The sequence below is a fragment of the Lepus europaeus genome, chromosome 2 (genome assembly GCF_033115175.1).
Source record: "Lepus europaeus isolate LE1 chromosome 2, mLepTim1.pri, whole genome shotgun sequence".
Classification (NCBI taxonomy): domain Eukaryota; kingdom Metazoa; phylum Chordata; class Mammalia; order Lagomorpha; family Leporidae; genus Lepus; species Lepus europaeus.
In genome coordinates this window covers 109,325,554-109,339,906 of record NC_084828.1, presented here as the reverse complement: position 1 = coordinate 109,339,906, position 14,353 = coordinate 109,325,554, and the positions used below count along the sequence as shown (strand labels likewise).

The 14,353-nt window shown below is 40.6% G+C and overlaps 1 protein-coding gene across 4 annotated transcripts in view; it reads right to left on the bottom strand.

Annotated features, from left to right (window-relative positions):
* Positions 1–14,353, bottom strand: part of TNIK (TRAF2 and NCK interacting kinase) — a 388,730-nt gene that overhangs the window by 30,250 nt on the left and 344,127 nt on the right. For all 4 annotated transcript variants that reach the window (XM_062211872.1, XM_062211854.1, XM_062211863.1 and 1 more), the window contains one exon: positions 6,534–6,663. In XM_062211872.1, the coding sequence (XP_062067856.1) occupies positions 6,534–6,663 (130 nt within the window). The remainder of the gene's footprint in view (positions 1–6,533; positions 6,664–14,353) is intronic.

Sequence of the window (14,353 nt, the reverse complement as noted above, 5' to 3'; positions counted from 1 at the left end):
CCTCCTCTGGTCTCCTTTCTCTTCTCTCTCTCTTCTCTCATCTCTCTCTTCTCTCCTCACTAGCTCCTCTCCTCTCTTTTCTCTCTCTTACACTCTCCTTCTCTCTATTTTTTCCCTTCTTCACCCCACCCCTCTGGTCTGCTTGTTTTTAGGTCAAGTGCCTAAGCCCTATGTGGCCAACTGAATATGACATCATGGGCCCAAGGTGTTCTTAGGAAAAAGGCAACTGTAACTGTAACTGTAACTGTAAAAAGACACTGAGTTTGAAGGAATTTCTCTTTGAATCTAGGAAGATCACTACCTTTAAAAATATTGCTTTGTAACTTGCTGAACTTATTTTGCAATTTATTTTAACAGGTTTCCAGGTAATCAGTACTCAATGAAACAGCAATGGGTAATTAGTACTTGATTTAGATGAATGCAATTTTAATTTTAATTAAATTCACAACATCTTAAGTCATTTAGGTGTAACTGCTAATTTAAATTGGATAAAGACAAATGAGATAAATGTGTCTAAATGTAAATTTTTGTATACTCAGCATGTTATATTCTATAAAAAACTATTTGGGTTAGTTTACAAACTGTCTATGAAAATAGTTCAACATTGCTTGGAGTAACTCGGGCTGAAATTTGATGTGTTACCTTAATCTTAATCTGAGATTTTTAACAGGTTATTTCAAAACATAAATCAAGGAGACTGGCAGATGGAAAACATCACAAGTATAGAAATGTGCATTTGGTAAGGAAGGTTAAAAGGAAAGAGTTATTTTGAATAAAGAAAGGACAAGGTTTGTAAGATTGACTTCATCCTGATGACTAGTTTACTCTAGACTGGAATGGAAATGATGGAATGTTTCAAGTAAGTTGAAGAGGGTGTGTGGAAGTCACAGAAGGTTATGAAAGAAATCTTGGATCTTAATGAGAAAGCCACAGAGGCCTAAAGAGTTAAATGTTTTGTAAAATCCTACAGGTGCTTTCAAAAATACTGTGTGAAGTAAGCAAGTGCTTCTTGTTGGTTAATGAGTTTATAATTTTAAACGTGGCAACTTAAAGTCTTTTGTCATCCACAGTTTTATATATCAGATTTGCTGCTCATAAAACTAAAGTTTTGTTGGTTCTGTGTTTAGCTGTCCTCCTATAGGTTCCGATGGACTTTTTCCAGCCACTTCTATTGTATTCAGTACTTTGGGACGGCGCTGTAAATAGATGAAGCCAATAATGTATTATAGGTACCAACTGAAAGTATGGTTAGCTGAGGTTACTAAGAGTGGAAGGTAATTGGGATCAATTGGTAAATTAAAAAACAGTTAAAGAGTTTAAAAAGCTAGTATTGAAACTGCTATATTTGTTATCTAATGATAGAAACTGGTTTCTAAGTTTTCATTTGATATTGCTATTGTCAGTAAGTGATCTGGGACTGGCACCCCCATTTCTCTATTCTAACTTGTTCTCTCATTTCTCTATTCTCTTCGAGGTAGGAAACTAATTCTATTCTGAAGGACTCTCCAAGATGCACAATTTGATTTTTAGATCTTATAAAAAGGGATGGCTAACATTTCCTGTAATAGCATAGCCAAAATAAGAGCTTAAATTATAATTTCACAGCTAGGTTTACTTCGCCATGGGCACAGTAAACAGGCAAGACCTCCCTTTCAGACCAAACAAAGGGCAAGAAAGTTTTAAAGCGAGGAGATAGCTTTCCTCATGGGCATTATCTACCTCAGAAAAACCACTATCAGAACATGCCTGTGATTATAGACTTCTAGTTTAGGCCACTAAAGATTAGAGATTGGACTTGAGTATCCCCTTGACTTGTATCCTCTGGTCTGCTTTAACACAAACCAGGAGGAAAAGAAAGCTAGGCATCAGAAGCAATGGGTGGCAGGCCTATTAATGGCTGATCTGTACAGTGATCTGCCCTCAAGGAGACCCAACAGGCCAGTCCACTGCAGTGGCTTTCAAAGTGGTAAGCCTGGGCTTCAGCAGAAGTCAGCTTGTGAAGAGCCCTGGCAGCTCTGCCAAGAGTTGGATCACTGGAAATGGACCTGCCCTGGAGTCGAAGGATGCCCAGGTCAGAGCCACAGATCTTATTGGCTCTAAGCTGAAAAGCCCCTCACTCAGCCCAACTTCCAAAGTGACCACCGGAGCTGAGGGGACAGCCAAGTAGGGTCAGCAACATTGCAGGCAGAACTGTGAATTTCCTGTTAGAGATGCCCCCTGCCTTTACCTGGCCAGCTCTCCTCCCAGGCCAGCCAAGTAATGAAAGTCAACAGAGTGCCTTCCCCTAGGAGGTTCACACCTCCCTTAGGATATACCCCATGTGAAGAGATAGATAGGTCTGGGCCTCTGAATTTACAAGGCCTAAAGCCCACCAGATTATTATCAAGCCCCTTCTGTCAGTTTCTATTTGCCTGTCAATCATAAAACTTAGTTGTGGCTTAGATAGCACCTTTCTTGGGTCCTCTAATAATGACTTTGTCCTTTATTCTATACCCTGTCTAGCCCACTTGGGTCTCATTCCTTTGTAATCATAACCTCTACTCTAACATCAATGGCTCTGCTCACAACCTGTGCGTACTGATAGTCCTCTCCACTTAATGTTGTATAATTATTCAGAATTTCTCCACAGACAAACCCCTCTACCTGCAAAAGTTGAGTGGCCTTTCTCCCGGTCTTGGCTGGGATCAGATTTAAACCACATCCAACAAACAATCCTCACAAGGGTCCAGAGACCCCCCTCATTTCCTCTCCTCTCTGAAATCCTTTCATTACCTGGTTAATGCCACTCGTAGGATCATTGGTTGCTATTCTCACCCTGATTTGTATACTACAATGTCTGTTTAAGTGTTTACAGCAGGTGATAATGGAATGAACCGAGGCCTTCAGCAACCAGGCAGTCAACCAGATGTTTCTCCATCCATACATGCCTGTCCCTGCGGAGCCCCAAGATACCCCCAGTGGGCCCCTGTAGACGACATCCCCAGTCAGCAGGAAGTAGCCAGAGAGACTCATCGGCGCCCCCTTTCCTATCATCAAAAGGTCGGGATGGTAGCTTTGGGATCCGCAAGGAGGGAAGGCCTACACTTCCGGGAATGGAGCGTCCCTACCCACACTTCTGGGGAAGAAAAGTCCTTGTCAAGGTCCCCACGGGTGCCCAAGGGTCAACCAATGAGGATCAGACCTGCCTCAACCTTTAACCCCCACGCCCTGTATCTATAAAAGGAGCCCTCCCAACCTCTGGCGCGTGACTTCCCCGGCCCCCGCTCTGTTGGGATGGGGGAAAACCTCAACCTCGCCCGGGAGCTGAATCCCAATAAAAGCTTGTGAATTTAAAACAAAAAACAAAAACAAACAAACAAAAAACACTTCAATTAGCTGTCTCAGAATGACATGGTTTCTAACTGGTGAACTCAGGGTTTGAACCCAAGATTTCTGGCAGCAGAGCTCATATGGTCTGGCTGCACTGTGGTACTAGTGGATTTGGCTAAAAATGGATGCCTGAGCCAAGTGGAACCAGCTTCCACTGGAGTTTAAAATCAGAACTGAGATACACTGGTCAGTTTCTGCTGGCAACTGGACTGCAATGGAGGGAGGGGAACCAGAGATTAAGGAAGGGGGGCAAGGAAGAGAAAGCCGCTCTATGGAGAGAGAACAGAGGGGAAACATGGAAGCAGGCAGGGATAAGATAAGGAGAGACAGGCAGCGTAACTCAGGACATGCACACCAGAAGTTGCCCGACTTCCCATACTTTCATTTCTGAGTTTCTGGTTCCCGTTCAACACAGGGGCCCAGCTTGATGTTTCCTTTGGGTTCTTTCCATGAAATACTTCTGGACCTCTGCTCCCCTGTTTCTTATGGTTACCCTCCTGCCCACTTCTTGCTGTTTTTTGCTTCAGCTGTGTTAAGTGGGCTCTTTTTCTTATTACTTGTAACCAAAAGAACACTGATGATGACAAGCTAGTGTTGTGGCTTAGTGGGATGGACATACACTGGTGAGATTCCAGCTGACACCAGCAAGGTGGTATGAACAGATGTTCATGGAGTCCCAGTAAAGGCTTTGATAAGAATAGACTGACCCAAACCTACAGGGATTTGCTGGCTGAAAAATAGGCAGCAGTGGGGAAGGGAGAATAGTTTATCTAGCAGATGGGCCCCCTGGACAACATGCCAGATCATAGTCAGTGTGGCATGTTCTAGAACTAGAGTAAGGCATGGTTCTGTGGGTCTGAAGGATAGAGAAAAGTAGAACAAGAGGGCAGGTATATGTACCATAGGGGTAATTTGTACATCTGACCAGATCATGGGTAGTAGAGCCAGTGTGGTCTTATAGAACCATGAAATCTACTCCCATAGGAATGATGAATTGAATGAGTCGTTAATGCACATCTTAGGGCACTGAACTAATGGCACCCTCCAATAAGCTAAATCTTGTTATAATGAGTTTTTCTTATTTTGTCAGGGATATACCTTAACCAGTGTTAATCTTTTTAATACATGTAGTTTTAATGAATTTCTACTCAAGGTTTGTGTGATGGTTAATTTTATGTCAGTTTGACTAGGAAATGGAATGCCCAGATTAAGCATAATTTCTGGATGGGATTAGCATTTGAATTGGTGCATTCAGTAGTATGCCCCTCCAAAGTGGCATCAACCAGTCTTTTAGGGGCCTGAATGGAAAAATTCAGGAGGCTGAATTCGCCCCCTTTTTCCTGTCTCCCTTCTTGAGTTGGAACATCTCATCTCTGCACAGACTCTCAGCTGGGACTTATATGATCAGCATTCCTGTAGATAGGAGATCACTGGACTTCTCAGCCTTCCTGATCCAAGGGGCCAATTCCTCACAAACATCTTTCTATATGTAAATATTCCATTTTTCTGGCCAACTCTGATGAGTATAGTTTGTTGTTTTCAAAACTCACATTTGGGAAAGGCATAATTTGGAAACAGAGGACAAAGCCTTTGGAATCCTCAACATATCAAATTCATGTATGACACGGAGGAATGCTATTTTCAAAGTGCTTGATTATGTTCATAGAATAGGGAGAGGTTTAAACAATATGGAGTCATTCAGTTGGCAACAGAACTGAAAATGCACCTCCAAATGTCTGCTTGGAGGTACAGAGTCTGTCATAAAGACCTGAGAAAATTTTATATCACATTAGAAACTGGACTCTCTTTTCTTCAGAGTCAAAGAGTAACTCATTCCAGAACATTTTCCCTCATGTTTTCCCAAGTGAAAAGCTATAGTGATAGAAGCCCTCTACACTTTCATTGAAATTATCTATTCACCACTGTGAGAGATTTACACACCAGAAATACACAGTGTCAACTTCAGTAGCCAAGTCCATTTTTCATTCCAGGCATATGTGGAAGGAGTCTTTAAAGCCTACTTGAAAGATTCAACAGGCCATAAAATGAAATCCTAAGTTGCTTTGTGAACTAGTTTTCTGGTTATAGTCCCATTGCCAATTATTACTTCAAAGACTTTTATTCATCTGAAAACTGTACTTCCTCTCCTCCTTACAAAAGTGAGATACCCTCTGCCTTTATGGAGAGAAAACCTACCATTAGTGTTTCCCAACTCCCTCCTGGTTGAAGAGGCAGAATTACAGAGGACACATGTGTCAGAGGGAAGAGCAGGCAGTGATTAGAAGTCAAAGGAGAATTTCAGCCCTATTGAGTGAAGTAAAATAAGATCCTTAACATTTATTGAATGCTTATAGTTATTAACTTGTGTAATATTATTATTTATGAAATTTTGTGCATAATAAAGCAGATGAAAGGAGAGGGCAAGTAAAATTTGTCCATTGTTATCAGCTATTATTTTCCTCCCAAGTAAAGACTTGTTCTCAAACTTACATAATTAGGATAAAGTAAAAAAGAAGATGGGTTCCCATTTGTCAGGGACCTAAGCAGTTGGCAGACATTGTGGGGAGTGGCTGCCTGCTGGCAGGACAGATGAAGGGAATGTGTGCCTCCCAACAAATGAAAAGATGCTCCTAGAGTTAAAACCAACCAACCCACCCAGAGTGCTAAGGTGCCATGTAAAGCAGATCTGGATATTTCTTTGCTACTTTACCAAAACAGCAAAAGGGTCTTTTTATTGTTAATTTATCTAGATGAGATTGCCATTTCTTGGAACTACTAAACGTTTTCTACACGGAATCCACAAAGATAAAACCATGATGCAGGGGGAGACATAACAAACTACTGATGCTATTCAGAGACCATTCATTTCTGTTTTCCTGTTGTAGGAACATCTGGGTTTGCCAATTTTATATCCTCAGGCTCAAATTCTACATTCCAATTTGTATAGTTCCCACTGAAGAATTTGGATTAATGTAATTAAGTCATTCTGCAGAACCATAGAAGAAAGAAGGTGGCAGACAATTAAAATCACCCAACCATTTAGAAGCACAGGTTTCTCCTGCATTCACCATGCTTAAAATCTACAGCATGAGCATTTTGTGAAAGCGCTGATATAAAAATCACTTCAGAAACATACTTCCTGTACAGTTTTTACACCAACTCACCTCTCTGATCATCAAGGTCCCCTCTCTTGAAATGCTGCTGCTGAAGGTGTCCGCATGAGAGGTCTCCAACCCGTGCGTCCCAGCCATTCCCACATTGTACTGCTCGTTGCTCCCTGGAGTGCCTGTTGGTCTGAGATGTGAGGGAACAATATTCATGGCCATTGCATGATTAGGGAACACCATGTTAGTGGTAGAATATACTTAAAATTTATCTTAAATATTTTTTAAGTATGCTTCTGTGACTTTAAGTATACTTCCTATGAATTAAAAAATTTGTTTGAGAGGCAGAGAAAGGGGGAAGAGCCACAGCTCCCACCTGGTGGCTCACTCCTCAAATGTTCATGATGGCTGGGGTCAGGCAGATCTGAAGCCAGGAGCCAAGAACTCAATCCAGGTCACCCACATGGTGGCAGACCCTGGAAGACCATGTCAATGACTCAAATAATTGGATGGCTTTTAAAAAGAAAGGTTTTAAGGATTACTTCTTATGTGTGTTCATTATAACTTTGACCTTATCATTCATTTATGAGTATTTTGTTTCTTATATATTTGAAAAAAATGTCTCTGGCATCTTGGATACTACCAATCGAAGGATTTGATTCAAAACAAGAATTAAGAAATATGCAATATTTATGATATTTCAGGGTCAGAAGAGATTTTTCAAAGAAGAAGTTCAAAGATTTTCATCCTAAACAGAAAGGCAGGAAGATGAGAGGGTGAATCTACACAAGGAAATGTACAACAACACATTAACTTTGAAACTGCTAAAATAGCACAGTATACTGCATACATCTAAGTATGGGATGGAACTGATGTGTTGGGGAAGAAACTCAAAGGAGTATTTTCATTTTTAATATTTCAACATTTAATTTATAATTTTTTCCTATACCCATCATACTATAAAAACTCTGGTGATTTTAGTCTGCCTTCTCTCCCTGGAAGGTTCTTTTCCATTCTCTACATCCCCGAGTTAGCTCATCCTTTAAGCTGCAGTTAGGGACTCTAAACCCATCGCAGTCCCCTGTAATAGTCAGGCACTGTTCACAGTGGCATCTTCAGTGCCAAGCACTGCTCATGGCATGCAGGGAGCACCTACTAAACGTTTATGAGATCATTCAGGGTGTGCTCAGTCAAAGCTGTTGTTCAAGGTTGCTAGTAGAGACTGCAACCAAACTTATTGTCAAAACCTCTCTCTCCTGTGAATTGATGAGTGACCAGCTACAAGGATAATTACTAGCATGTTAACAATGTCCTTTACAACTCATGTAAAGTTTTGCTGTTTTAATATTTAAGCAATAATTTTGGCACTGAGTTCCCTAGGATATACTAAAATAATTTAGGTGATTATTAAAGGATAACAAAAAGTATGTTGAGATATGTCACAGAACTTTGTGGGACATTAGAGTAGGCAAATTTGCGAAGACCACTGAAAGCAGAAAATACTTCAGGGTCCATGTAAAACCCACACCAATCTCCAGAAGCTACAACATGACCTATTCCTACCAGGCTCAATTCTCTTTCAATGTTTTAAAGCAAGAAAACCTTAATCGTATCTATGATTGTTTAAAAGAGTTGCTCAAAATGGCAGAAGTAGCAAAGGTCCTTTCTTAAATCACTGTCTTCATATATGTGATAGGGAAATGCTTTCCAAATACAGTAATATTGTACCATTGCCTAGTGGAAATTTGCTAGGAGTAGAATTTAAGTGTTCTCAGTGTACCCCAAAAATCATCACTAAGTGCAAAACTGAAAATTAGTTTTAAAAAGAAAGTTCATGTTATATGTGCGTATAAAGACATACTGTACATCTTAAACAATATACAAATTCAATAAAAAATTTAAAAACCTAGAAAGGAAAAATCAGTGAAGATTTCTTTCCTGGAAAATCTCAGGAAAGAAAAGTGAACAGTGACAAGAGAATCTGACTGTATTAGAGATGGATGCACAACTCCAGTAAGAGAATGGGAGAAAAGGCATTGGCCTAAGTAACCTTAGAGATGTAACCTTAGTTGACAACATTGAGAAATTGCTTCCCACGACAGCATGAGTTAATTAGTCCAACATTTCTATACATATATATACTGGAAGTGAGCAATCTAAGTCAATGGTAGTGAATAGTGGGTTTCTCACTACAGGAGCCACAATCTACATATGAGTAATGGGAATGGTTTAGAATGAGCCATGTGGTAATGGATTAGTGTTAGAGATGTCAGTACTGAATTCATGTTCAGCTTAACATAGATACAGGTGGCTACATAAATGTTTGTTGATATGTACACATACATGGGTTAATATGTACACATATTTCCTTACTGTCATTCCGAAGGGACTGGAGGAAATGACATTGCACCAGCAATGAGCACAACGAGGCCCCAGACATTGGTTTCTACTATCCCTCTCCAAATAAAAGGAATCTGGGTTCCTTGAAGAAGTCATTGATTTCAAGATTGGTACAAAAAAATATGTAAGGTGAGCCTGGAATATCTTGTAGCGCCAGAAAGCCAGTAAGTGTAGGGGTGGCGCTGGGGTGTAGTAGGCTAAGCCTCCACCTGTGGTACTGGCATCTCATATTGGCACCGGTTCAAGGCCCAGCTGCTGCTCTTCCAATCCAGCTCTCTGCTAATGTGCTTGAGAAAGCAGTGGAAGATGGTCCAAGTGCTTGGGCCCCTGGTACTCACACAGGAAACTCAGAAACTCAGAAGCTCCTGGCTCCTGGCTTCAGATCAGCTCAGCTCTGGTCATTATGGCCATTTGGGGAGTGAACCAGTGGGTGGAAGATCCCTCTCTCTCTCTCTCCTCTGTAACTCTGCCTCTCAAATAAATAAACCTTTAAAAGAAAAAGGCAAGGAAGTGTCCCAATGCACACACATGTATGTGTGCATGTACATGACAGGATGTCAAAGGAGGGCAGGAAAGAACTGAAAGTGCTCTTCATGGTCAAAACTGGAACAATCTGTGCAACAAAACAAACATGTACAAGGGTACCTCAAGATGTTTGTGGAAAAATTACAAGATAAGTTTAAGATTTTGAAAGCCATGCATAGCTTTTTGTAACATGCTTCTTCCATGAACTATTTTGAGGAGCCCTCACATTCATAGATCGGAAAAAGTTTTGCAGTCAAATAATCTTATCTTTCAACTCAATTTCCTTGAGCTTTTAGAAGTTCCCTCATATTGGATCATAGCACAAAGTACAAAATAAGTATCCATAATAAGTGTATACTGATATAAAGATTGAATAAATTAACAAATGAAAAAGAGCTAAATCTCCTATGAAGAAAAATCCCAAATAAATTATGTAGATATCCCAATCTTAAAGGAGGAGAACATACTTCCCTACTCCCTAAGTATGGGCTGTGTGTAGTGGCTTTCTTCTAAGGAGTATAGCATGGGAGGGAGGAGAAGTTGAGAAAAGTCATTTAACAGTTGAAAACTTCAACACTGCCTTGGCCAGTCAATCAAGGTGAATGCTAAATAGTCATTACTCATGTTAACAGGATGTGCTGTTGACATGATATGATCAAAATGTCATGTTTTCTCTGGGGCCTCCATAACCCTAGTGTAATCATGAGAACATCAGAAAAATTCCAATACAGGGGCATCTATCAACATGTCTGCTCAGGACTCTCCAAAACTGCCAAGTTCATCCAAAAGACAGGTCTTCAAAATTATTACAGCCAGGAGTCTAAGGAGCTATGAAAATTAAATATAATACAATACAGTATCTGGGATGAGATCATTGAAGAGAGAAAATAATATTACAATAAAAACTATGGCAGTTAATATTTTAATATTTGTTCAATCCTTAAGACATATATACCCTATGACTGGAAGATGCTAATCATTAGTGGAAAACAACAATAGCATTTTTCAGTTAAAGCAATCCTTTGTGCTAAAACTTACTTTTCCAATACAGAAACTGGATAGGAAAAATTAGTTGTCCAAAATCTTATAAAGATTATAAAAAGCAAATCAAAACAAAAACCTCTACTGAATAGAAGGAACACTGTTGTAAATTTACTGTAATTAAGCTGTAGGTTTAGAACAATAATTTCCTCTAATTGGATTTGTCATTGTGTTCCTGGAGGTATTGATTTAATTCAATTGACTATACATTTATCAACACCTGCTACCTGAAGGCCCTTGGTTTGGCTCTGGATTGTGGATATAAAAACTGAGTAAAAGACAGTTCCAAAAACTAAGGAAGTGAGGATTCATAAGAACATTAAAGCATAACAGATGTACTGAAATACAGTGCAAATTGAGGGCGTAAAAGAGACAGGGATAGATCATTCCAAGGAAAGGCGTAATACTAGACAGAGGTAAGGCCTCCGTAGGTCGATGAGGAGGTCTGGCCAGAGCATTTATTAGAGGAAATCATGGACTCCAGGGGTGCAAAAGGTCGTAGGAAACTAGGGATGGAGCCTGGCCAGAGTCACCCTTCCTCAGCATTAATCCGGCAGAGCCTGGACGACAGAGGGGAGAGCCAAGAGTACCCAAGGCAAGGACAGTGAGCACTCTGGTAGCTGGGGGGGGGGGGGGGGGGGGGGAGTCACAACCATGGCTCAAAGTAAGAATGAAAATGAGGGAACTCAAAGCTATGTGGCTTTTTGTTGTCCAGATGGCCGTTTGTGAGACTGTGTAGTGGTAGCCACCCCAACAGTCAAGACCACACCTTACATGGCCTGTTCTAAGGCGTGTGCTGGTACTTGAGGAAAGTTACTAATACAAAAGGATGCCTCTTTGGTTTGCTTGAGATGCTGCAAACCAGCTTACCTGTCTTTCCTTGCCTTCTCTCTATTCTATGAAGCTATTATTTCCCCCTAATTAGAAAAGTAGTACATGTCCATCACATAACTGAGGATATGAACAAAATTAAAATTCCTTATAGCTGTATAGTTCAGAGGTTACCACCTTTGTAGTTTTTGTTGGTTTCCCGCCACTTAGAATTTTTCTGTGAATGAAGGCATTGGCAATTGGTGCAGTTGGTGTTTGGAACACAAACTTAGTTATGTGCACTCTTTTAGCTTATACTTTAAACAGTAAGTGTGAAATTGTGTAAAGAAAAAAAGCAACTGCTTTGAAAATCAGAATCCACAGCTGCTTTTCTGAGTGACTGGGACTCCATTCTGAGAAGCTCTTTTGTTTACATTTCATGATATTGAAATGTGTTACAATTTATTTTCATTTTCTGCTCTGTAAATATATAGCACAATATATAAAGGTTCACACTGCCAACAGAAAATAAAGGTAATAAAAATGTATATGAGAAACACTAATGCCAAAATACTCTGTATCTAAGGAGCAACTGTTTTATAATGAATTTTTAATAGTGTGAAATTTGTTTGGTGTGCAACTGTCATGTTGGAAAACAGATTATATACATTTTATATGCATATAAAAATACATGCATTGTATTTACCAGATTGGAATAAGTACATATGCTTCCTTCCACTTTCTGAGTATATCTCATATAATTAAATGTTATTCTTATATAAATTCTATTAAATGTTCTTTAATGGGTGATCTTGTCTATCTAAAATGTATCCTTTCTTCAAGAACTGTGACAAGTTTCCAGGATAAGCATTCCATGATCACCTTGTTTCTGACCTGGATTACAGTAATAGATCCTGTGAATCTCTTTAGCAGTCTCTGGCTGCCCCCTTTCCAAAGCGTCTTGCTGAAATAAGTCTCTCAAACATAACCCCGATCATGTCACTCCCCACCTCAGGACACTTCAGCGGCTCCCAGTGGCTGCACCACGAAGCACTCACTTCTTTCTCGGGTTTCACAAGTCCAGGTCCCCTCTGCTCCTCATGCACCCTACATTCCCACCAGACACCTTGTGTGTCATTATTTCAACTCTTCTCTTGCCTGAGATGCTAACATCGCCCTTCGTTCTCATCTGCCTTACTCCAGTCACTTGCACGCATGCCTTTCCCTTGTATTAGACTAACTCTTCAAAAAGTTAGGACTTGCAGTCCCAGCTCAGGGCAGTTAAATGTGAATCACAGTCCCTGAAACCCACCCCAATCCCGGCACCATGCGAAAGTAGAGAGTAGAGAGATGTAGAAGACACAGTCTCTACCCTCGGGGATCTCACAACTCAGAGAAGGAGACAAATGCACAATGATAATAATAAAAATCCCGATTCAAGGCACTACATGAATATACAGGAATAAACACAACATACAGTGACAGGACAGGAGAGGGAACAGACTCTACCTGTATGGGCTGGGCTGTGAACAGGTGAATTTTAAGGGGACAGGAGAGTGCCACACAGTAGGGAGAAGCCCAGCATGGTCTATTCTGGAAATCTCGGAGAAGTAGATATTTCTGCAGTGGGGAAGAGGCCCAGAGATGCCTGCCTTTGGAGGTAGAGGGATGAACACCATTGCAGAAATACAATAGAGCTTAAAACTAAACGCCATGTTCCCTCCAAACTGCCAATGGTTATTCTTCCAGATGCTGGTTTTAGGCTGCAGTTTTCCAGGTGTAATGTTGTTTTCCTCCAACTAGAATATAAACTTTGGGAAGGCAGAATACAAGCACGTATGTACTTCCCAAATTTCTCAAAGCATTTGGCTGGGTGTCTAACACATTGTGAGTGTTCTAGCAATCTTTTAATTTCACAATTGACTTTCTCCTGGTAGCTGCGTGCTCAGTGCCCAGAGGGAATTCAGAACATCTGTGAGAAGAATGAGGTAATGCTGAGTCAAGACAATACTGAAAGGGCCAGTGCCTTTATGCAGAAATGTTCTGGTTAGTGATTTTGCCTCTAGGACATTTTTATGTGCTGTTAAAAGAGCAATTTAAAACAGTTTGTTTCAAAATGTCATATTTTAGCACATTTCTGAGTGTCAATAGCTGGGAAATCAAGAGTAAACTAACAACTACAGATTTCTGCTATGATAATTAGATTTGCCTCTAAGAACTGCCTCAATGTAAGGATCATTAATCAATGGATGACACTCCCTGCAGACTGGCCTGTCCTGCTTCTCCAACCTCTGCTGAACAGTTTTTGCAGTCTGAAGTGGCATTTTACCTATACACAGGGTTGTGGTCTTGGGATCAGCACTAGCAGCCGAGCCAAAGACAGGGCAGTGCACCTGTGCCTATTCTGGGGTAGAAAGCAGAAAGGATAGGGATAGGTTCTTCCGTAGGATCTACTCCAGTGAGAGAAAAAAGAAAAGAAAAAAGTCAAGTCTATTCACTACTAAGGGAATACAGGTTGGTATAAATATAGATGCAAATACACAGACATTGACAGAAATTATGAGAACAAGACACAAGCTACAGGGGAAGAAAAGATCAAACTAGAGAGACAACAAAGGGGACGAAGCAGGAAATTGCAACAGCGAGTGTTAAGTCAGACCCTTGAGAGTTTCACTGCCTCACTATCTGACACCTGACTCTTGGGCTGGCATGCTAGCCCACGCTGCCAAGTGCACTGTGCTCAGTGTTTTGGTGATAGTGGCGATGATGCAAGATGAGTAGTTCAGGGTCATTCTTAGATGTCATTGTGATTACTCATGCCTGACTGTTGGCACTGTGCACCCTACAGCTGTAAAGAGCCAAGACAGAGCCACCAGAGGGACAGTCAGTCCAATGGCAAGAGGCAGGTAAACAGTGCATGGTCTATAATGCTGTGTCTGTGAGAAAAATCATCATAGAAGTATTCTGCTCTAACAGAAACCCAAATCCCCAAAGTCAATTTATCCCATCAGAGACCCACATGGGTGCTTATATTACACTCATTATTTGCCCCTTTTGAAAAAGAGACCTCTAAGCCCACCCTTGTCTATGTTGAAAACAGTCCT